Source organism: Camellia sinensis, unplaced genomic scaffold (genome assembly GCF_055761805.1).
Source record: "Camellia sinensis isolate YWXY unplaced genomic scaffold, ASM5576180v1 Unanchor1, whole genome shotgun sequence".
Taxonomy (NCBI): Eukaryota; Viridiplantae; Streptophyta; class Magnoliopsida; order Ericales; family Theaceae; genus Camellia; species Camellia sinensis.
The window spans coordinates 1,507,971-1,531,062 of record NW_028128987.1 but is presented as its reverse complement, the minus strand read 5'-3'; the positions used below and the strand labels follow the sequence as shown (position 1 = coordinate 1,531,062).

General features: G+C 34.9%; 2 protein-coding genes across 7 annotated transcripts; both read right to left on the bottom strand.

The window, feature by feature from the left end:
• Nucleotides 1-2,111: 2,111 nt before the first annotated feature.
• LOC114300367 (glutathione gamma-glutamylcysteinyltransferase 3-like) lies at nt 2,112-20,313 on the bottom strand. 6 transcript variants are annotated; one of them, XM_082911084.1, is made up of 8 exons: nt 20,156-20,313; nt 19,310-19,442; nt 18,950-19,005; nt 13,571-13,657; nt 13,284-13,440; nt 2,764-2,986; nt 2,481-2,644; nt 2,112-2,404 (listed from the first exon to the last, which is right to left on the bottom strand). In XM_082911084.1, the coding sequence occupies exons 6-8, from the start codon at nt 2,797-2,799 to the stop codon at nt 2,374-2,376; spliced, it is 231 nt and encodes a 76-aa protein (XP_082767210.1). In that variant the 5' UTR covers nt 2,800-2,986; nt 13,284-13,440; nt 13,571-13,657; nt 18,950-19,005; nt 19,310-19,442; nt 20,156-20,313; the 3' UTR covers nt 2,112-2,373. The 6 variants fall into 6 exon arrangements, with proteins under 6 accessions (XP_082767210.1, XP_082767214.1, XP_082767211.1 ...); XM_082911088.1 differs by lacking the exon at nt 13,284-13,440; XM_082911085.1 differs by lacking the exon at nt 19,310-19,442.
• Nucleotides 2,829-13,893, bottom strand: LOC145814316 (glutathione gamma-glutamylcysteinyltransferase 2-like). The gene is made up of 4 exons (XM_082910987.1): nt 13,771-13,893; nt 13,571-13,657; nt 13,284-13,440; nt 2,829-2,986 (listed from the first exon to the last, which is right to left on the bottom strand). Exons 1-4 carry the CDS (start codon nt 13,891-13,893, stop codon nt 2,829-2,831), a joined length of 525 nt encoding a protein of 174 aa, XP_082767113.1.
• Nucleotides 20,314-23,092: the final 2,779 nt, after the last annotated feature.

The window sequence follows — 23,092 nt, the reverse complement described above, 5'->3', positions numbered from 1 at the left end:
ACAAAACTGATTTGATCATATAACTATTGATATCCAATAAACGTGATTTTTTACAGGCATATAGTAATCGACGAGTTCTACATATTCAACGGTTTAGATTATCGAAACGGGTCCCGTAATAAGTCTCCACAAGCCCAACAGTACCTTTCAATCATGGAGGAAAGCCGACTCCTAAAAAAAAATCTGAAGTATGAAATTTTGATATTCATTTTAGGGGAAATTACACTGACATGAGTCGGTGAAAAACTATTTACAAACAAATAAAAAAAATATTATAAATATTAATAATTAATGTTATAAACTTTTTTTTAATAATTTATAATTTTTTTCATCTAACACCACTGTTAGGTAATTCTCCCTTTACTTATCCAAAAAAAAAAAAAAAAGGAGGTAATTCTCCCTGTTTGATTATGTACGATAGGAAAAGTTTCTCAAAATCACCTAAACGAATACATTGTTATCCTTTCTTTATTATTATTATTGTTTATTAAACTTTACAAACAAATAAAAAATATTATAAATATTAATAATTAATGTTATAAACTTTTTCTCATTAATTTATAATTTTTTTTATCTACCCAATTGTTAAGTGATTCCTCCTTCATTTTACTTACATATTAAAAAGTGTTTAATTATGGTAAGGAAAGGTTTGTCAAAACCACCTACATGAATTGATTATGAGAGAGTTTGGGAGGTGGTTATGTGAATTGATTTTTTAATTATTTATAAAAAAATTATGTAAAAAGTAAAGAGGATGATATGATTGTGTGCTATAATTAAAAGGCCACCACCTCAAACGGGCCTTTAGTGTTGTATGTGAGGTATTTGTAAACTTTAAATTATTTGTATGTTTTGAATTATTGAAGTTGAAATGATTTTTATTGACTTCATTCGGTATCACTTATAAATTAATTTATTACTTTAAAAAAAAGTTGATTGATGGTAAATTTTAAATTCTTTAAATGTTTTGAATTATTGAAGCTAGCAAAGTTTACACTAGCCTCATTTAGTATCACTTATAAATTAATTAATTTAATTTATTTTTTAAAAAAGAGTTGACTTATGGTGTTTACTTATTTATAAATTGTAACTTTTTTGGTTTATTTGAAAATCTTAAACATATATGGACAAAAAAATCCCATTTCGCTTGTCATAATTGTAACTTTTGTTATGGTTATTTTATAACAAAAAAAGTTATGGGACAACTTATTTAGCGAAATAGATTCAATTTCTTTTCACAAATTATAAAAGTTGATCAAAGAAATTCATAACTTTTTAAAGTATTTTAAGTTAATAATCTAAAATGCTATAATCATAAAAGTAACTTATAAGTAATACCAAACGACCCTATTAAAAAAAGATATAAGCATATTTCACGTGCAACGTACATGTCCTACCACTAATATGTATATATATATATATAGATGTGTAGATAATATATATGATGTGTCCCTCAACTACAAAGAACGGTATATATGTGTTTTGAAACAAATAAGACAAATATAACAGTAAAAAAATTTTTTAAATAAACATAAAAAGACTAGCCAAATATATGCACACACCCAACCCAAACGAAGAAGAAAATGCAAACAAGCAATCGAGAATAGTGAATCTAATGGGAGATTATTCAATACTTCCGGAATACATGTGGTCATACTCTAAGTAAATCACCAATTATTTAATCTCACGTTGTTCTTTATCCTCAACATAAATTATGAGCCCTTATGTCTCTCTACCAATCAAAACCTTATAGAGCACCATGTATTCATACTTTAGGCCAAACAAGCAATCGAGAATAATTAATCTAATGGGAGATTATTCAATACCCCCGGAATACATGTGGTCATACTCCAAGTAAAACACCAATTATTTAATCTCATGTTGTTCTTTATTCTCAACATAAATTATGAGGCCTTATGTCTCTCTACCAATCAAAACCTTATAGAGCACCACGTATTCATACTTTAGGAGTACTGAATCACCCGAATCTAATAAACATAAACATCCAATAAACATATATCTCTCCAAAATATGAACACATACTTTACAAACAATATATATCTATACTATATATAAAGTGAACACCCTTTATGGTGTCTTAAAGCCTTGGCTTTTTATGCTACCATGTGTCCACTTTTTTATTTAAAAAAAAAAAAAGATAGATGAAAGAAAGGGACTTGAACCTTGGAACTTATGTCAAGTGAAGAAGTTTCTTACCCCTTGAGTAGCATACAATATATAATAAATATTTTATTTTATTTTTACTTATTTGAATTGTACACGCATCGCGTGTGCCAACCGCTAGTATATATATATATATATATATCTAGTATCTACTTCTAAACTTTTCATCAACCTCTGCATGGCTATGGCTCATGAGATTTTCTTCCTCACCATCATAAACCTGATATAATCAAACAATGAAAAATTAAAATTCAAAATTATAGAGTTAAATAGTATATAAAATTGTAAATTCTCACCCTCGTGTTTCATCGGTTTCTTTGTCGATTTCGTTCATGGCATCCCAAACCGTCATCCGCGGCAACCAATGAAAAGTGTACTTGTAGCGGGCAACATCCAATATCAAAAGCATGTCTCCGCCCTTGTGATATGCAGCCATTGGTGAAAAATGACCATCACCCGTCTAAATTTCAAAAAATAATAATAATAAATTAAATTTATTATATTATAACAAAAGTCATAATATCATAAAAATAATTAAATCAATATTCAAATCTAAAACAAAATAAATCAGCAAATTACCTGATTGACCGTCTTCCTAGAGTAGGACAGAATCATATACAACTCTTCTGTTGAAGTCGTTTGGATCACACAGTTTGTAAATTGTGTTGAGCCTTGAATGCTTCAATGTCGACATGTTTCCTAGCAAGTTCAGCAAAACTACCAAATGTGATTCCTTTTTTCTGGACATAACCCATGATCTCCGAATCCCCGATCATGGGATCCTCAAACCAGCGCCACGGACCTACAACAAAAAAACAAAATAAAATAATAATAAATGAAGGAATGAGCATTGAGACAAAAACATAACAAGCATTAATTATTGGAGCATGAGAGAACAAAAGGGCAACAGGAAAGCAAATCAGATATGAGAGCAATGAGCCCCTGGGATGCAGTGTGGTTGCTCTGCCCTTTGCATAGCAGCCACTGCTGTGAGATGTAATAAGGCTCACTTTAGGTCCTATCTCAATGATCCAAATCACTCATTTTTTAGTGTACATCAATTAGTATATTCTCGTAAAAAATTAAGTCGATCAGATATCGATAGCCTCCTAATCAGAACAAATTTATATTCACTTTTATACTAAAAAATACACCAAGCGTTTATTTTTGTAGATACAAATTTGCCCTAAACATAAGTCGATTAATATCCAATCAATTTGATTTTTTTCAAGAATGTTCTACTCGACGTACCCTAAGAAATAAACGGTTCGGATTATTAAGGTGTAACCCAAAGTGAGCCCTATTACGCTCACAACAGTGGCCACACTGCATCCCCTGCTTATGCCCCTTTCATTTCATTGGCCACCTCATCATTAGTGATGCTATAGTAATTTAGATTTAATAATATCACACTGAAATATACATGGTAACAAATTCAATTACAAAAATCAATATAACAATCTTTCCTAAATAATTGCAAGTTTAACAAATAGAAACTCTAAGACTAAACTGAACTTTTTTAAACACATTGAAACAAGTTTTATATTGAAAATTGAAACAAAATTTAGCAACCTCTTCAGATGAAAAGGGAATTTATTGAAGGAAAACACATTAGGAAAACTAAACCCAACCGCTTTTTTATTAGACCTAAAGGTGGCCCAATGAAATGAAGAGGGGATAGAAGGGGATACTGTTATCAATTTTTTTTTTCCCCTCACAACTATCTATACAACCAAAAAATCATTGCAAATATACTACCCAAAAATTATTGCAAATATACTAACATTTCTCATTGCATAAAAAAGTCAAAAAATAAAAAATCACTAAAAAAATTAAGTCGTAAAACTCCCACTCAAATTCATCAAAAATCTGTCAAAAGAAGAGGAAACCAACAAAACCCTACTTGCAACATAAATCAAAAAATTGTTTTAGGACAAATCAACAATAAGTTACCCTTCTACGTTTTTTACTTTTCGCACATTTTTTTAATAAAAATTGAAAAAGTTATTCTCAAACACCTTTTATACTTTTACAACATATTTTAATCAAAACCCAAAAAATCACTAGAAAAACACTTCCTAAACGAACCCCTAATCGAAATACCAATCCAGCCTCAATGGATTGAATACTAGAAAAGGAGGCTTTAGACACAGAACTTTTAGTGACAGTTTAAAAATCACAAAAAGCTTAAAAAACTGTCGCAAACTTATTTTTTTGCCGATGACATTTGATTTTTGCAAAAAAGACACCGACTAAATATCACTATTAGAGACGAAAAATTCAAGACCGTGCCAAAAAGTAATATTGTACACGATGGTACGTTGCCCATCGTTTTTTTTTTTTTTTTTTTTTTTTTTTGCAACACCCTTTGTTAATCCATCGCAAAAGATTTTTTTTTTACTCATTAGTGACAGTCCTTAAACTTGTCGCAAAAACTTAATCCTTAATTACCCACACGCCCTCCCCCTCCCACCCCCACCCCCACCCCCACCCCCCTCCCCCTTTCCCTCTCATCTCTAAACTTTGGTAATTGATGTTGCAAGACTACTTTACATTTGGAAGTTCAATAAGTTTTGATTATTCACACTACTACAATAATGCAAAGATCGCACAAGAAATATTAAAAATATCTCACTTTTATTACAAGTGTAATTAAAAAAATTAAAATAATATTTCAATCATAGTTAATTTAGTTGAGTGAGATAATATTTATTTTTAATCTCAACTTCCAAGTGATTAAATAATTTTTTTTAATCACAGTTTCTATGTAAGTGTGATTGTGTATATATTTTTAATTTTATTTTTATATTTATATAATAAGGCATGAGGGTTTTTGAATTTGTCCTAAGGAAAAATATAATAGGTACTAAATTTTCTACCAAACAAATGATTACATGCCTCACATAAATGTGGGGTCTACAAAATTACGGAGCCACATTTAATCATTTATTTAATAGAAAATTTGGTATTCCTAACATTATCTTATCCTAAGTGATAAGAAATTGTCTTATTTATAACCAACTATTCAGATCAATATCAAAATCTAAGGGCCAAATATATAACATTGCCTGCCTCTTTGGATTCCTGCTCATGAATACCAATCACACCTCCCCCTATCTTTCACAGACGTCCTCCACTCTCTCTCTCTCTCCCTCTTCTTGGTTTTACTTATGGCAACTTTGTTGAAATTCGAGTGCACTATTTGATCAAATGCAAGGTAGATCGGTCGACACAACCAGCAAGAAAGAGAAAGCGCCATCAAGATCAGTATCCTCTTCAAATTTTTCCTCCCTTTCCTTGGCATATCTAGCGTTTCTTAGTTCATTGTTTGTTTATTTTTTTGTCGATTTTTCTTTTTGGGCATTTTTGTTGTGTGTCTCTTTGTATGCATACACTATGTTCTGTAAAATGCCTCACATATGTCTCTAAATTTTTTTTCTAAAATGGGTCTCCAAAATGTCTCAAAATTTTTATTTGGGTTTTCGTTGGGTGTCTAACATATGCAACATGAGAGTGTAATTTTTTAGGGGGTAATCCAATGGCCCCATCAGCATGAGACTCAGGAACAGAATGTTTACAAAAGAGATTAAAATTTGAATTATCAAAGCCCGTGTTTTGAGAAATAGAAGTATGGAAACTATTTCTTTCTCGTTGTAATCTACTGATTGAAAACTCGTCCTGATTACTATTTCTTTTGTTGGGTGGGTGGGTGGGTGAGGGGAAGGGGGATTCAATTTTCAAGATATTAGTCTCCTTTCCTTTTTGTTCTTTTTGGTGAATGATCGGTTAAGGCCGTTGATCTAATTACTGAACACGCATACTGTCACCCCATCTGCAAAAATATGGGCTAATCTTATATTGAAGCAGCCAATTAAAATGTTGATCTAATGCTTCATACCACTCCTTACTTCCTCAAATCTTCAATTAGGGTATCAGATATCTAAATACAATTAAGGAAGTCTGCACACATCTACTTATACTGACAGAACGGACTCTCAAATCTCTAATATTATAATAAAAAAAAAAACCATAAAATTCTTAATACAGCATAACATTCTTTTAAAGTGTTCACATCCAAAAAAACTATTTCTGAATTAATAAATTTATTGCAGCATATTCATGCTAGTATATTACAGTCTCTCCTTGAGCAATCAATGTCAAGCAAGGTTCTAAAAAGCGGTTGCGGTTGCCGTAACGGTGGCAGTGACGCGGTTGCGGTTGCAGTTGCGGGGTGTAAAGGCCGTAGTGTAACGGTTGCGGTAACCGGAACCGTGAATTTTTTTATTTTTCGCACAATTTGAAAAAAACTTACTGATATGCATATTTTTTTTCCATGATCATATTTATTGGGTTAAAAATAAATATTGATCAATTTTTGTAAATTTTTAAATATGATTCAATATATTTCATATTTTTAAATCACTATAAACTGAGTTTTTTACATTTTATTTTAATAATTAATGACTTTATATTATACAAAAAATCAATCACTAACTATTATATATAAGATAAACAATAACAAAAGTAAGAGAATAAATAAGAGTCTAAATATATATATACATATTTTTACCAAGCCAAATAGATAATGACCACACTTATTATTATTATTATTTTCAAACAATACATAGATAGACACACAAACAAAATGGTTTAGTGATAGCAGCTGAATAGAATAGCATAGGTCTTACAGTTTCAACAAATCAATAACATGTTCTTCATCTTCCCTTTTCTCTCTCTATCTCTTGCTCCTCCATTTTCTCTCTTTATCTTCCCTCTTCTCTCCATCCCTTTTCTCCCATTTTCAGCTTTTTTTTGTGTGTTTTTTTGAAAGAAACAGTTTGGAACCGTTACGTAACGGTGCATAACAGGCCGTTACGGCTGTTACCGCACCGTTACGACCGCTACGGTAGCCGCTACGGCCGACACACCTGTGAATCTCATTCACACTGCAAAAGCGGCCGTAAAGGGTGGTGGTAACCTCCAAAACCGTTACGTAACAGCGTTACGTAACGGTTGCGGCCACTTTTTAAAACCTTGATGTCAAGGTATGACATGTGATCGCTCAGATTTTACCAAAATATTAAGCAAACTTAATGGAAAAGTCTATATTTGGGGGAAATTATTAAGAACTGGACCAATTTGTAATAATTCTCTACAACTCTTTTTGTATGAAACTTTGTGTTTGCATGATGTTATGTTATTACATGATCAAACATGACAACAAATTTTGTTTATGGACTTATTTAAATGAATTTACTCAACAAGTAGATTTATCTGCATCATGGCTCTTCATTCATAAGTATCTCAACCTTAAGTGGTGTTATGACCACCTTGAAATTTGGTAACTACAAGCTTTTTGGAATATAATGTGCCTATTACTACCAAAACATAAATAGAACATGTACTAGAAAATGTCTCTAGCCCTGCCAGCAAAGCTTGTTAGAGATGGAATAGAGACTTGGGCTCTAGTCAAGTCACCCTTTGAGCTTGAACATCATCTCATGAACTGAGTTTATGTTGGCCTTCTATGACCTGAGTTTCTGGATCAGATATAGTGGGTTCTGAAATGGACAATAGGAGAATTACTACCAGTCCTTGGCTGTGATGACCGAGAAAGGTTTGATTGTGTTTCTCATTTATATTATGTAATTTGTTTCTCATTTGCAATGTAAATTGTTTCTCATTTACTTCTCACAACCAAGAATATTGCCTCAATTAAAATTTGTCTCTTTCCCCCTCTATATTTTGTGTCTTCATGCATACACCATGTTAGGTAAAGCCTTAATTAAAATAGTTTATTTTCTTTTGGTTAAACCAGTTATTTATATAATTCTACATTTTTATTGTTCAAATAGTAAGTGAATCTATTATAACAGACCAAGTAAATGACTAAACAACCTTTCCAAAATGTAGTGTGTGGTGGTAAGTATAGCAAAAATAGAGGTATATTCAAATGGGTAATGCAAACAGTGGGAGTTGGATATTATTTTTAGTAGGCAATTTTTAGGGAGTTGATTTTGGATAATGGATAATGGATAATGGATAATGGAGCTTGCTTACTTATATTTTCTATTCTTTGGAATGACATAGGCACGAATTTATTAAGATCATTTCAAACTTTCATTTTCCTCTAAGATTAAAAATTTAAAACTTCCACTCTCTCTCTCTGATGATTTTAATTTCATTTTTGGAGATGTAGGCCCCCAAAGTCCATCAAGGACCAAGGTTGAGAGCTCTGAGTTTTCTCTATTCCAACTGCACCTTCCAGTAAGTTTCTCCTTTATTCCCAATTTTACTACCGTTAAATTAAGTTCCATTTGGGTACTCTCTCTCATGCTTTTGTGTTTTTGTGAGTATGCTTTCTTTCATATCTTGGTTCTGTCAATTGATTTGGTAAGCAATTTCATCAATTTTTTTTTTTTTGTTAACCAATGCTTTTATCAATTGATGTCATGAAATGGTTATGTAATATATCTTTTTTTGTTTCAAATTAGAAGGTACTCCCTATGATTTTATTTTTCCTTTAAAATGAGCGGTTTCTTCGCTACATAGCCGCGGTGTGTCAACCTCTTAAGCAATTTCGGTGTTCACATTAATTCAAACCATGGACAATATCAATATCAACATCAATATTGAGGCCTAATTTTTACTTATTATTATATCTAATTTTTCATAATAAAATGCTTTTGTATTATGTTTAACAGCTGGATAAACGGGATAATATTAGATCCATATACCAATTTTTTTTTTTTATTTAATCTGCATTTTCTTAATATGAGTTGAGCTACAACATGTAAATATGACATAACTTTCATCATTGTAGTTTTTGTATGTTTTTTTTCCTCTAAAGTATCTGCCAATTCGGGTTTTCATCGAGTTTACTTTACTTCAATTTCTCATTTACTCGATGTACGGGGAGCAAATATTCTGCGGAGCCCGTACTCCTTTCGTCCAAGCTCTTCGTTTGTCTGATCGACCTGCGAGCACAACGGCGGTGAGCTACCCGGCAGTGTGTGGCCGGAAAACCCCTCCAACGATCAAGTTAGCACACACTCAGGGATAGAGAGAGAGAGGAGAGAGAGTTGAGTGTTTTTGGTTTATCTCACCAAATGATGTTCTCCTTCCAGCATAGGGAGCGCAGCCATACTTATATACTTTCTGTGCTCAACTGTGCACCCATTAGTCTCTCGACACGTGGAGCTGCTCTCCCATCTGTCAATACAAATCCAGCGAACACCACCTAACCAAACCGTCAGACAACATTAGCGGGAACTCGGCAGCCCGACGGCATTACCTCGACCTTCCACGACCGTGTTGCATAACGTGCCTGAGTGCTCCACTCGCCGAGCTCCATAACGGCCGAGCTCGGTAGCATTCCGGCAAAGTCGAGTTCAAGGCAGGTCGGCCGGTGAACAGAAGACATTCCCCACCAAGCTACGCGTGCGTCCCATGGAACCCAGGTTGGCAGGCGGTCATCTCGGCCAAGTAAGCTCGGTCCAAACATGGGACCTGGACCTCGGGCCTGGGCCTCAACCGAGCAAGATCAACTCCAGGGAAGCCCAAGTTAGCTCGACCTAAACAGGGGGCCTGAGCCACAACCGAGTAAAACCCACTCGGAACAGGCCCAAATTAGCTAAGCCCAAACGTGCTCGGCCCTATCCAGTTCGGCTTCTTCCACGGCCCAAAGCCAGATTATAAATCTCCCTCTCAATTGCCCCTTAATTCCGTCCGCGCTAGCGTGACTGGGATTACATTACAAGGCCGGGCTAGACTCTTTGCTCGGTGGTTCACTTCGCTTGATTTAGAAACTTCAAAGTTGACAAGCAAAGTCAGCTCGGCAACTTGCTTCTTGGCGAGTAAAATCAGCTCAGCAACTTCCTTGGCGAGCAAAATCAACTTGGCAAGGACCTTCAAAGTTAAAGAGAAAAGTCAGCTCGGCAACTTACATCTTGGCAAGCAAAATCACCTTGGCGAGGAACTCCAAAGTCGGCAAGCAAGGTCCGCTCCGCGACTTGCTTTTTGGCGAGCAAGATCAGCTCGACAAAAACTCCAAGGTCGGTGAGCAAGGTCCACTCCGCGACTTGCTTCTTGGCGAGCAAAATCAGCTCGGCAAGGAACTCCAAAGTTGACGAGCAAAGTCAGCTCGGCGACTTGCTTCTTGGCAAGCAAGATCAGCTCGGCAAAGAACTCCAAAGTCGGCGAGCAAGGTCAACTCGACGACTTTCTTCTTGACGAGCAAATTTAACTCGGCAAGGAATTCTAAAATCGATTAAAACCATCAACAAACCTCTTGCCGAGAAAAATCCATTCGACAAGGAATTCCAAAGTTGATAAAATCATCAACAAACCTCTTGCCGAGCAAAATTCGCCCGGCAAGGAATTCTAAAGTTGATAAAATCATCAAGAAACCTCTTGTCGAGCAAAATCCACCTGACAAGGAATTTTGATCTTTCCGTCAAAATGATCATTAGTTGCCTCTTGGTCCGCACTAAATCTGCTTGGCGAGGCTAATATACAACAATTTTCAAGAAAATATTCTACTTGTTTCATTGCGCCAATGGCAAAAAGGGGTTACAAAAATAGAACTAAGAACAAAACTTTAGATTGGCTGAGTTCAATGTTTTGGAAATGGATCGGCCATTCACATTCTGTGAGTTTTTTGCCCCTTTTCCTCAGCCTTCTTACTAACGTCTTCCAAAAATCGAACTCCTTATAACCCTTCCATAGTGGTTTGCATGGCCATCATCTTGTCCGACTGCGTAAACCTTTCCCACTACTCTCTTGTTCTCTACTACCGGACTTGCCGTCACGGTAGCTGCAGCTGCATCGTCTTCGACTTGAATGTGCTCATTAATGTGTTGCATGAGTAATTTCATGGTCGACGATTGATTCAGTGTGAGCGAGTCTCTCAGTCGATGTCCAACTGGAAGACCGCGCTTATATTGAGTGATTGCAAGGTTGGTCGGGCAATCAAGGATCTCGTTGAAAGTCTCCTAATACTTAGTGTTATACACTTTCAAAGAGTTGCGCGGCTCCATCTTTACTCTCAAGAGATGGTCAATTTCCTTGGGCGTTTTGGTGTCTTAAATTTGGTGACAAATGCCTCTGCCAACTGTTGCCACCCCTCAATGCTCTCCTCCGGCAGCCTTTCAAACCATTTTAGGCCCAACTCGCCCAATCTCAATGGAAAAACAAGGCACATGAGCGCATCGTTTCCCCTGTGCCCAGCCATAACCTGCCGAAAGTGACTTACGTGCATATAAGGATCAGTCTTTCCGTCATAGAGTGTGAACTTTGGTTGATGGAACCCGGGGGGGAGCCGTGTGTTCTCGATCTCTACAGAAAAAGTGGTGGTGCTCAGCCTTGCTAACTCTCTGTCTAATGGCGCGTGTGCCGCCAAGCGTGGTTGTGGCATGGCGACTTTTTCATTGGTTCACCCTCTAGGAACCAGCCGTTACAGTGCAGGCACCCTCTGTGCCTCCTGCCGGCGAGCGCGCTCTTCCAACATATCCTTCAAGTCTTTCGAACGGTCGAAGCAAGAATATCTCGACGTCGTCGTCGGGTGTGAGGGTGGTAACTGTTATCCTACGTGCGAGATATCATCGCCGGCGCAACGTAGTCTCCAGTTTTGAGGCTTCTCGTGACAAAGAGTGAAGGGGTGCGACGTCTATTAGGACTGTTGGAACAGCGGGAATGGGTGCGCTCACTATGGTTTCCCACTCCAGCGACGCCCTTTCCTTTTATCTGGCGTCTCATGGCCTTTATCTCCGTCGCCATATTCTTGATGATGGTATCATGGTCTCTCAACTTGTCTTCCAAGTGTTGAGTGTGTGAATCTCGCCGTGGGTGACGCTCTTTTGGAATGACAGAGCGCCCAAAACTCCTTGCGCGCTTGTCTCGCGCATCCCAGAAAGTCCTTGTGCGGTGGTCTCCAAATCAGCCATCGTCGGACTGGCGGACAGGCCAACTCTGCACCGAGCAGACTCTGGCGTGATGCCGTCGATGGCAAACAACGAAATGTCGTCGTGGTTCGCCATAAAAGATGACCGGAAAAGCTTGGAGGACAAGGTTTTGTTTGTCGTTTTCCCACAGATAGCGCCAATTGTACGGGGAGTAAATATTCCGCGGAGCCTGTACTCCTTTCGTCCAAGCTCTTTGTTTGTCTGATCGACCTGCGAGCACAACGGCAGTGAGCTACCCGGCAGTGTGTAGCCGGAAAACCCCTCCGACGGTCAAGTTAGCACACACTCAGGGATAGAGAGAGAGAGGAGAGAGTTGAGTGTTTTTGGTTTATCTCACCAAATGATGTTCTCCCTCCAACATGGGAGGCGCAGCCATGCTTATATACTTTCTGCGCTCAACTCTGCACCCATTAGTCTCTCGACACGTGGAGCTGCTCTCTCATCTGTTAGTACAAATCCAGCAACACCACCTAACCAAACCGTCAAACAACATTAGCGGGAACTCGGCAGCCCGACGGCATTACCTCGGCCTTCCACGACCGTGCTGCGTAACGTGCCTGAGTGCTCCACTTGCCGAGCTCCATAACGGCCGAGCTCGGTAGCATTCCGGCAAAGTCGAGTTCAAGGCAGGTCGGCCGGTAAACAGAAGACATTCCCCGCCGAGCTACGCGTGCGTCCCATGGAACCCGGGTTGGCAGGCGGTCATCTCGGCCAAGTAAGTTCGGTCCAAACATGGGACCTGGACCTCGGGCTGGGCCTCGACCGAGCAAGATCAACTCCAAGGAAGCCCTAGTTAGCTCGGCCTAAACAAGGGGCTTGAGCCACGACCGAGTGAAACCCACTCAGAACAGGCCCAAATTAGCTCGGCCCAAACGTGCTCGGCCCTATCCAGTCCACCTTCTTCCACGGCCCAAAGCCAGATTATAAATCTCCATCTCACTCGATAATGGTTTTGAACAACTAAATATACTACGTGAATTGCAACGCGGCATAAAATGTGTTACCACCAATACCCGCCAACTTCGATACTTGGGTCTCACTTAAAAAATAGACTAAAATTTAATACCATTCTTACACATTCATCAACAAATCATTGGATATTGGATTTAACGAAATAGTAGATATATCTATATATACCTTTCCAAGGTCGTTCTGGATCAACACGAAGAGCATTAAGCACAGTGCACAAAGTTGCCGGACCACAAAAATTCAAATTCCTTTGCATTCCGAAGTTTGCAATTAGCTTTAGTGACCCAAAAGTTGTTCCTCCTGCTATGGCTTCACAGAACATAGCCTAAAAAATTTCATACGAACATCATGAAACTGAAACAGCTAATTTCATTGTTCAAAAAACAAAAAACAAAAAGCAAGAAAAAAACCAGCTAATTTCATTGTTCAAAAAACAAAAAGCACAAAAAACCCACCTCTCCTTTAGTCGAAAATGCAATGGCAAGAGGATCCAATGGCCTTGTATATTGTGTTGAGAAAGCACGACGCTGGATTCTCTTTTCCTATTAAAACAAAAAATAGAGAGAAAGAACATTAATCTCAAACAAATAAATACCTAAACAAAAGTATTTGAATACAACTCGAGGTTTGCAAAATCAGATTGAGAACTCGCAACCTCAGTTTTGACATTACTACAATCAAATGACGTGGAAATCGAGCTAGTGTTGCTGAGATCAGTGACAGAGCTCCCAATAGGAGAAAGCTCGCCGAGAGGTATGAATTCGTCCTGTGTCACCATTTTTAAGCAAAGATTGGGACTCAGAGAGAGAAACTTGAAGAAATCTAGAGAGAGAGAGCCAGAGGAGGCTTTGAAGAATCTCTGGTTGGATGATTTACTATAGATGTATTCATAGGCCGTTGGTGACCGGTTTTAATACCATCAATACCAGCATCCGTTATGGTGCCTGTTTGGTTACGGGAATAGTAAAGGAATAGTAAATTCAACACAATCACCATCAGTGGCTGTCCAAGGATTGAACACAATCCCCGTCAGTGGCTGAACCCCAGAAGGACAAGGACATGCCCCTGGATTTTTGGGAATTTTTTTTTTTTGTAAATATAAAAAAATATATTTTAAATAAAAAAAATTACAAAAATATGATTAGAGTGAAATGTCCATGACATTTCAAAAATTATGAAAATAATAATAGTTGTTTTGATTGAAAATGAAGAAACTACTATAAACCATATTATATATGAAAAATTTATAAAAAAATTTAAATGTAACGATAATGTCATTATTATTGACATCAAGTATAAGTAATCTCATTATAAATATATGAAATTTATTGTATTGTTAATTACATTTGACATGTGAGGTTCACTCTCTATGTGTTTATTTACTATTAATTAGTGATATCACATACTAATGATGACGTGATATTACCATTACAATGAATTTTTAATCAAATTTTGTATAATAATAATAATTTATCATTATATAGTTTATTTTAAGACTTATATCCATATTTTATTATATTGTCTATGATACACTAGTTATAAATAACATTATTTTTTTGATATTTTTCAAAATCAATTGTAAAAACTTGTGTGAAATATTTTTGTAAAAATTTTTGATATTGTAATTAATAAGTACCCCCCCTAATTTAATTTTTTGACTCCGCCACTGCCAATCATGCCTGTTTGGCTATGGGTACCGGTGATTGGTTTAGTAAATGTGCACCATGTTAGAAATGGTTTTGGAAAATATGATTTTTCCTTAATTTTGGTCTAATTTTTAGGTGGAACCCATGGATCAAATTTGGTGGGTCTAAATGGTAACGCGTTTTATGCCGCATTGTGATTCACGTGGTATATTTGGTTACTCAAAACTATTATCGGGTGAATGGAAAATTGAAGCCAAAGAGAGCTCTATGGAAATGGTATTTTTGGTGAAATTTCCTAAAGGTTTGGTTTAAAGCTTGTCCCACATTGATTTTGTGGACAAGTTTTGAGTGGATTTATAAGACATGAGATTGTAACTTAGGGAGGACCTCAAGGGGCACCCCAAATTTGTAGAAGGGAGAGGTTATGAGCAAATTGAGCTAAACCCATTGGACCAAAAAATAAACATGTGTCGTCTGTCCGTCCGGGCTAGGCTTAGCTTGGGCGCAGGTGCGTGGTGTTAGGTTGGGCTTGTCCAGCCCAATACTAACTATTTTTTGGAATTTGAATTTTGAAAATTAATTTCAAAATTGGCTCCGATTTTTCCCCACCTGAATAGATGTATATCTGTGTGAATTTAAACCAAACAGATTCATATCTATTTGAAATTTAAACCCAACATGTTCCTTACCTGTTCATTCAAACCGAACAAGTATAATACTTGTTTAAACAGGTTTTGCACCTGTTTAATTCAAATCAAACAGCCACAAATTTTCTTAAATAAAGGCAGTCCCTCATTTGGATTTTCACTCCAATTTCCATCCCAAATTCTGCCTGCTCTCTCTGCATTTTGCTACATGATTTTTCCTGTGAGAAAGAGTGTAAACACTAAGTGTGTTCATTGTGCGAATAATATGTAGTGCTGCTATTATTCGCAGTTGATCATTTTATACTAGGAGATAGATGTCCACAATCTGAAAATACCGTGCAGAGGACAAATTTGTCTTAAGGACACAGTGTTAAATACTGGACTTGATCAGAATTTTGTTCAATAAATACATAAGGTTATTAATTTATTTACTTTCTGTTTTATTATTTTTCCTGGTTCAGATTTTGATTTTGTTTTTGTAACAAAATAAAAATCTGTTTCTATTTATTTATTTTATATTCTAGTTTGATTTTTGAAATCAAACAATCTCTCTCATTTTCTTTATTTCTTCTGTTTGTTGTTATGTACACAAACATAATTTATTCGTAACACAATGAAGATTGTCCAACATACCAATCATGCCTGCTTGGTTATGGGTATAGTAAAGGTGCACCAGTCATGGGTAGGGCTGCAAATGAATCGAATTATTCATGAACAAGCTCGGCTCGGCTTGGCTTGGTTCGTTTAGTAAATGAGCCGAGCTCGAGCTCGAATATTAGGCTCGTTTAGTAAACGAGCCAAGCTCGGCTCGTTTATCTTTATTTAAATTATGTAATAAATATATTATTTATATATTAAATAATATAAATAATATTTTTTTATTTAAATAATATAAATAATATTAAAAAAATTTATCGAGCCGAGCTCGAGCTCAACAAAGTTCGGCTCGGCTCGATTCGTTTGAAACTCTAGTCATGGGTATAATAAAGGTGCACCAATCATGCCTATTTGGTTATGGGTATAGCAAGAGTGTTTGGTTACGGGACGGTCCACTTTGTGACAGCGACTCCAAATCACCACCATTTATTATTTATATTTTATTTTTTAAAATTTCTAGTATTTATTTCATAAAAATTACACGGCCAGTTGAGGTAATGAAATAATAACATTATTTTCAATATTTTGTATTGAAATATATACATATATATATATATGTATATATGTATATACTTATGTTACATTACACAATTATTGTCCATTCTCTTCTGAATTATCTAATTATTCACATTTTCCCACAATGTTTAGACATAATAATTATATTGATGTTTTGACCAAACTCTTATGAAATTTATATTTATAAGGGAATTTATATTTATAAGAGTGAGAGATTGTTGTTGACCGTGGTAGACTAATGGCGAGATCTATCTCGATGATTTCAATAATTTATCTCTTCTCTAAGTAAATTATTTATGTAAGAATTTAAATGGGTCACTTACGAGTCTGTTCTATTAATTAGATTTATTTATTCAAAAGTCTTGACGAATAGATTTATCACTGTAAATTTATTCATAAAAATAAGAGAGACTGATAAATTTATCACTGAATAAAAAATGAATAGAACTTAATGGCATTTAAGTCTATTTAATGGGATTAGTCGGTAATTATCCTAATTTAAATTGGTTAGACAATTATAGTTACTAATTGGATTACATTTTGTTTTTAAAAAAGTGTAACGACTTGAATGATTGTAAAAATTGACCATCCATTATTTTGAAAATAAACTAACAGAATCATATGTGGTTATAGTTATTCAATTAATTTAAATTCTTATATAAATAATTATTTCTCAAAATTTTAAAAAATAAACGTTTCATATTATCGAGGTGAGTCATATGTTGACCCACTTAGGTCCACCAACACCATCTAATTAGAAATTTCTATTTACAGATATCTTTTTCTTAAATGGGTGCATCAATGATGGATTAAAGGAGTGTTGGGGATGATCGTAAGTCTAAAAGTTAAAATAATAATAATAATAATAATAATAATAATAATAATAATAAAATCTCATATTATATTATTAGTTAGTATGATAATTTTAAAATTATATGAGTTAACTCTTCAAATTTATATATTCACATACTAAAATTATATATGTGATGGAAATTTTAAAAATAGTTATAGTCAAATTTTATTAAAAATTATCTAAAATTTTAAGTCTTCAATTACTATTAATCTGTTAGCAAAAATCTAGTTAGGGCCAAATCGACAAACGAGTTTCGACAGAAAACCCAAAATTTCACAAACAACAACAAATCAAGCAATTGTGGTTTGAATGTCCTATGCCTTGATAGATTCAAGGACTTCTTTGGAAGTTGTAATGCGAAGACATAAATGTGAATAGAAGAGAAAACCATTGTTTAGAAGGTATTAAGATGTGTGCGTGTATGCATATGTATATTTGCAAGGTTATTGTACATTAATACAAAGTGAAGTTTTGATAAGTGCTTTTAGAGCTAGGTTTTGAAGTTACACCAACATGGTTTTTATACTCATGCACATCAAGGCGATCAAAAACTGTCTCAAAAACCCAAATGGCAAAATCTCAACTATTCCAACTATAGAGAGCCTCTAAAAGTTTCTAATCCTTGCATTGGGGACAAAAGTCAAAACAAAATCGGTCCGCCTCCCCTACTTGCCCTTCATAAGGAATAGTTTGGAAGAGAATGAAATGCCGTAATATTTTGGCACCAAAGCAAGGTACCATTCCATTTATCCCCACTAGAGAGAGGAAAGTTAATCCCAACGCCCTGATGCCAATTCGATCAAAGAGACGAGCACCCGTGTACGGTGTACCATACCACGATATCAAGAGTAATGCTCTCAAAAGTTTGTCCAATCGGCAATATCTTGTGGGATCTTTGGGTGCAAGCCGTTTTTTTTTTTTTTTTTTAAATGTTCAGTATAAAAAGAAAAGAAAAGAAAAATAAAATAAAACAAAACAAAAATAAATAAAGAAATAAAACAAAGAAAATAAATAGTATATCAAATGGCTAAATACCCACAACTATAATAGTTCGGCGCAACCCAAAAAATGGCATGTTGGGTTGTCATGCAAGATGAAAAGGCCGCGGTAGGTCTCTGCAGCTACGGTAGATATAATGGAGTGACAAACCATTGCACGTCTATTGCTTTTTTAAAAAAATCCCCACTGGATTGTAATTACTCTACTGATGATTTCTGGTAAAGGTTTTCAAACCAAAATGTACAAGAACCAATGGTTGGTTAACCACCAAAACCACAAAAGGAAAAATAAGAAAATACCAACCAAATTAATACATGAGCTACACAATATGTTAACCAGATTTTTTATTTTTCTCAAATAAAAATGTTTCATCAAATTACTAAGTAAAATGCAACATTATTATAAGAGTAGAGAAACTATTGATTGAATCAAACAAAACATTAAATAAAAATAATGTAAAAAACAATCTAATTAAATAAGGAAAATACACACAGGATAATGAGAAGCAAAGAATACCTTATTTTATTTTTTTCCGACTCCACACATGCCATCAAAACTTCCAAGTAAACAACCTATTTTATTACAAATGAAAAGAAAAAAAATATATAAGAAACTATATACTCTTGATTCCAGGCATTGAAACCTATTAGAAAATAAAATAGTTGCACTCCAAAAGTTCTTGTTCATTAATATATATATATATATATATATAAAAAAAAACATATATATATATATGCTCTAATAAAAATAATGCACGGCAAAAAAAATAATTCAAATAGTGAACTTGAATCTAGACAAAGATGAACTGAAGAAAAGAATGTAAACCCCTAAGAAGTGTTAACATGTCTAGCAATGACAATGAAGTAGAAACATTACCTGAAGACTGAGGGGGCATGTCTCTCAGCCCTTTCGAGTCTCAACCCATTAAAATGATGAAAACAAAGTGATGAAGAATGTGATCTAGTCTCTGTTTATTATGGGAGATTCTATTCCACACTTTTTTTTTTGTCTGTGTACAAAATTAATGAAGATAAAAGTTATGACAACTTTATCATGAAGCAAAATGACCATAATGACTACAAATTCAATCTAGATTTTCTATATACACATCTTTAAAAAAAATTAAAATTAAAACTTAGTTCCTACATTGTTTCTCACTACCTCTATTGTTTTCCATTACTTGCTACACTCCATTGTTACACTCTATCCATTGCTTCCATAAACTACTCTGATATCAAGTACTGAGAAATTGTAAAACATTCAGCACTACAGAACCAATTTAATTTTAAAAAATCAAAATTTAAATATCAAATATTTATAAATAATTCCGAAGTATAGAATTGAAAATATACAATAATTTCGGAATATTTTTTCTGATTGGTGAGTGACTTCTTGTTTCTGAATATTTTTTCTGATTGATCTTTCAGTTCCTTCGGATTTCAATGGCTGCCAACAACAGCCCCTCTGCCCTAGAAAAAGAACAGGTACTTCATACATATACGGACATTGACACTATATATGTATGCTTATGAGATAGGCAAAACTATTAACCGGAAAAGATTACTTTTTTTGATGATTTTGTGAAGATCACGAAACCCCTCTCTTTTTTTCTTGAGATCGCGAAATGGAAGAACAATAACATATTATTGCTTTTATTGTTCACAAATACTGTAGGGTTACGGTGGGATGGCTGGGGAAAGAGGAGAGAGAAAGTGGAATTACCTGAAAATGCTTGGGGTTTCCGCAGCAATTGCTTTGGTTCTCCTACTCTTTATTCTCTGTATGCGGCTAGGGTTTCCCAGCAACCACTTCGTTTGCTCATAGAGAGAGAGAGAGAGAGAGAGAGAGAGAAGGCTTCAATCTGCAATAGTTTTGGTTCCAAAAAAAAAATCCTGAAATAGTTATGAAATTTAAAAGGGCAAATTACAAATACCCCTCGAGATTTGGTGAAAATACAGATTTTCTTAAGATTTGAGAAATTATAAATTGCCCCTTGAAGGTCAAATTTGTATAACAAATTAGAGGGAAATCTGTATGAAAATAAAAATCTCAGGGGTAATTTGTTATGAAAATATAAACCTCAGGGGGTGGGATGTAATTTCTCAAACCGCAAGGAGAAATCTGTATTTTCATTAAATCTCGAGGGGATATTTGTAATTTGCCCAATTTAAAAGGAAGGTTCTAGATAAAGGAAAATGGATAGGAGTACTAATTAGTGCCACTACAAATGATGTGATAGTGGTCCCACCTACTGTTACAATGTCATTGTGCCTTTTTTTTTCTTTTTTTTTTAAAAAATAGATGTCACATCATTAGTGATTGCTTTAGAGCACCACTTTTAGTGGTCTCTATCATTGCTCTTTAGATGAAATAGTTAGTATGTTATTTAATTTTCATATTATCATTAATGTATTTTGGGTAAATTATAAATATACTTTATGAGATTTGCTTAAAGTATAAATTATTTTTTGTAATTTAGAAAATGTGAAATATCTCTTTATCAGAATTTTTATTTAACAGAATTAACAAAAAAAATATAATTTATAATTTTTTTCGTATATAATAATGAAATTACTTAAATTATTAATTGAAATATGTTTCTAAAATTATTAAAAATTATTAATTGACTTAATAATTTTTTAATAAAAGAAGCGATTTGTTATAAAATTATAAATCTCGGGGGATGGAATATAATTTTTAAAACCATGAGAATGATTCGTATTTTAATCAAATCTTAGAAATATATTTTTAATTTACCCAATGTATTTTTTTATTGAAATAGATAATATTTTATATAAAAATAAATAAATAAATAAATAACTTATGATAGTATGTGAATGGTGGTACTCTCCCCCTCTCTTTCTCTCTGTACTACTCTTACCAGTTGCAGTATAATAAAAGTATTCAAGTACTGGTTGTAAGTATTTCTTTTCCATATTTCTTTTAATGTATGTCTGTTTATACTCTTGTTATATTAAATGATATATTAGCATTTCTTATTGAAAGGAAAAATAATTTTCTTGAAAACTTTTTATCAATTTGGCCTAATGACCCTTGGGGTCTCTTATTTCCAGAATACCATCGTAGAAGAAACTGTTCTCTATATTAATTCCGAAGATGTCTAATGGCTCAATGATCATTGGGAAATTAAAAGGCGGTATTTGACTACTCAAGAATCTCCACCGCACTTTGATCAATACAGATACATTTTCGAGCAAATTCTTACTGAACTTGCGTCGATTGATTTTAAGCATACATTGGCTGAACCCAACCGTACTGTTAGTCCAATTAATTATAGCAAAGCTACTATCTAGAATATTTTATCCATGCATGCTTGGGGTATTCATCCCCATGTTACCCGCATAGTTAAGATCCGTAATAAGGAGTCTCGTTACAGTTACTGGGATTATGTAGATGCTTTTACTCAAGCATTTTATTATATGAATCCCCCTCCAAGCCATTCTTGGTTCTTTCGAGTTCTTCCCGACATCCTTAAAAACGATCTCCCCAACTGGTTTCTCGTTTGTTTCGAGTTCTTCCTGACGTCCTTAAAAACGATCTCCCCAACTGGTTTCTCGTTTGGTGGGATAAATTTGGTTTACAGCTCGATGCATTTCCAAAACCCATTCGTCTTGCATTCAATGAATGGCAAGCTGCTTATAGTCACCTTCCAGTCTACAAGGACATTTCTATGTCCAAATCTACAGTCCATTTTGTTATCAGATTCGGTATCCCATGGATTTGGAAATGGGATTTCCAGAACAAAATTCCCCGTTTAAAAAGAGTTTTCTTTTATAAATGGTGGAATAAAATGGATCATCCCAAACCTCACCAGGAACTTCTCCAAAAAATTAAAGCTCACCCACAGGCTTGTTGGGATACAACTCCCAAACTCATCCCAGCTGCTCCAGTACAAAACCCTTTTGTCCAGATTCAGAATGAATTAAGTCAAAATTTTCCAGGATTATCTGAGCAAGAATTAGTTATTAAAAGCATGGACTTTATGAAAGAACAATTCTTGCAGTCCTTCTCCAGAAATGATACCAGTATGAAATCTGGTTCCAGTAGCCATGGCGGCCATGATGAAGATGAACATTTTGATCCTCTTTTGGATGAAAATGAGTTTACAGTATCGGCAGGTGAATCACAAGACCCTGCTGACGCAAATGCTGATGTTGATCTCAACTTTTGAGATTTTTGGGATTCTCTCACAGGCCTGATTGCTGAAAAAATGAGTCAGGAAAAATAGTCAAAAGGAAAAGGCAAAGTTGAATAATGCTTTGTCCCCCACGATGTTCCAGTATCTTTACAGCAGCATAAGGCGACAAATTTGCTTTCGGCAAAAGTGGATTTTTTGTCTGCCAAAATACCAGCTGTCCATCCAGTTACATCCTACCGACATTTGAAGATAAGGAAATCACGAGGAGATAAGGAAGAACGACTCCAAGCCATTCAAGACACGCCACCTGTCTGCCTCATCCTTATTCTTTTATTTTCAATTTCTATATAAGGGATGCCTCACCCTTTTTGAAGGCACGCTAAATTTTTCAGTTTTTACTTATGTAAGTGTGTACTCTCCCTCTCTCTTTCTCTCTGTACTACTCTTACCAGTTGCAGTATAATAAAAGTATTCAAGTACTGGTTGTAAGTATTTCTTTT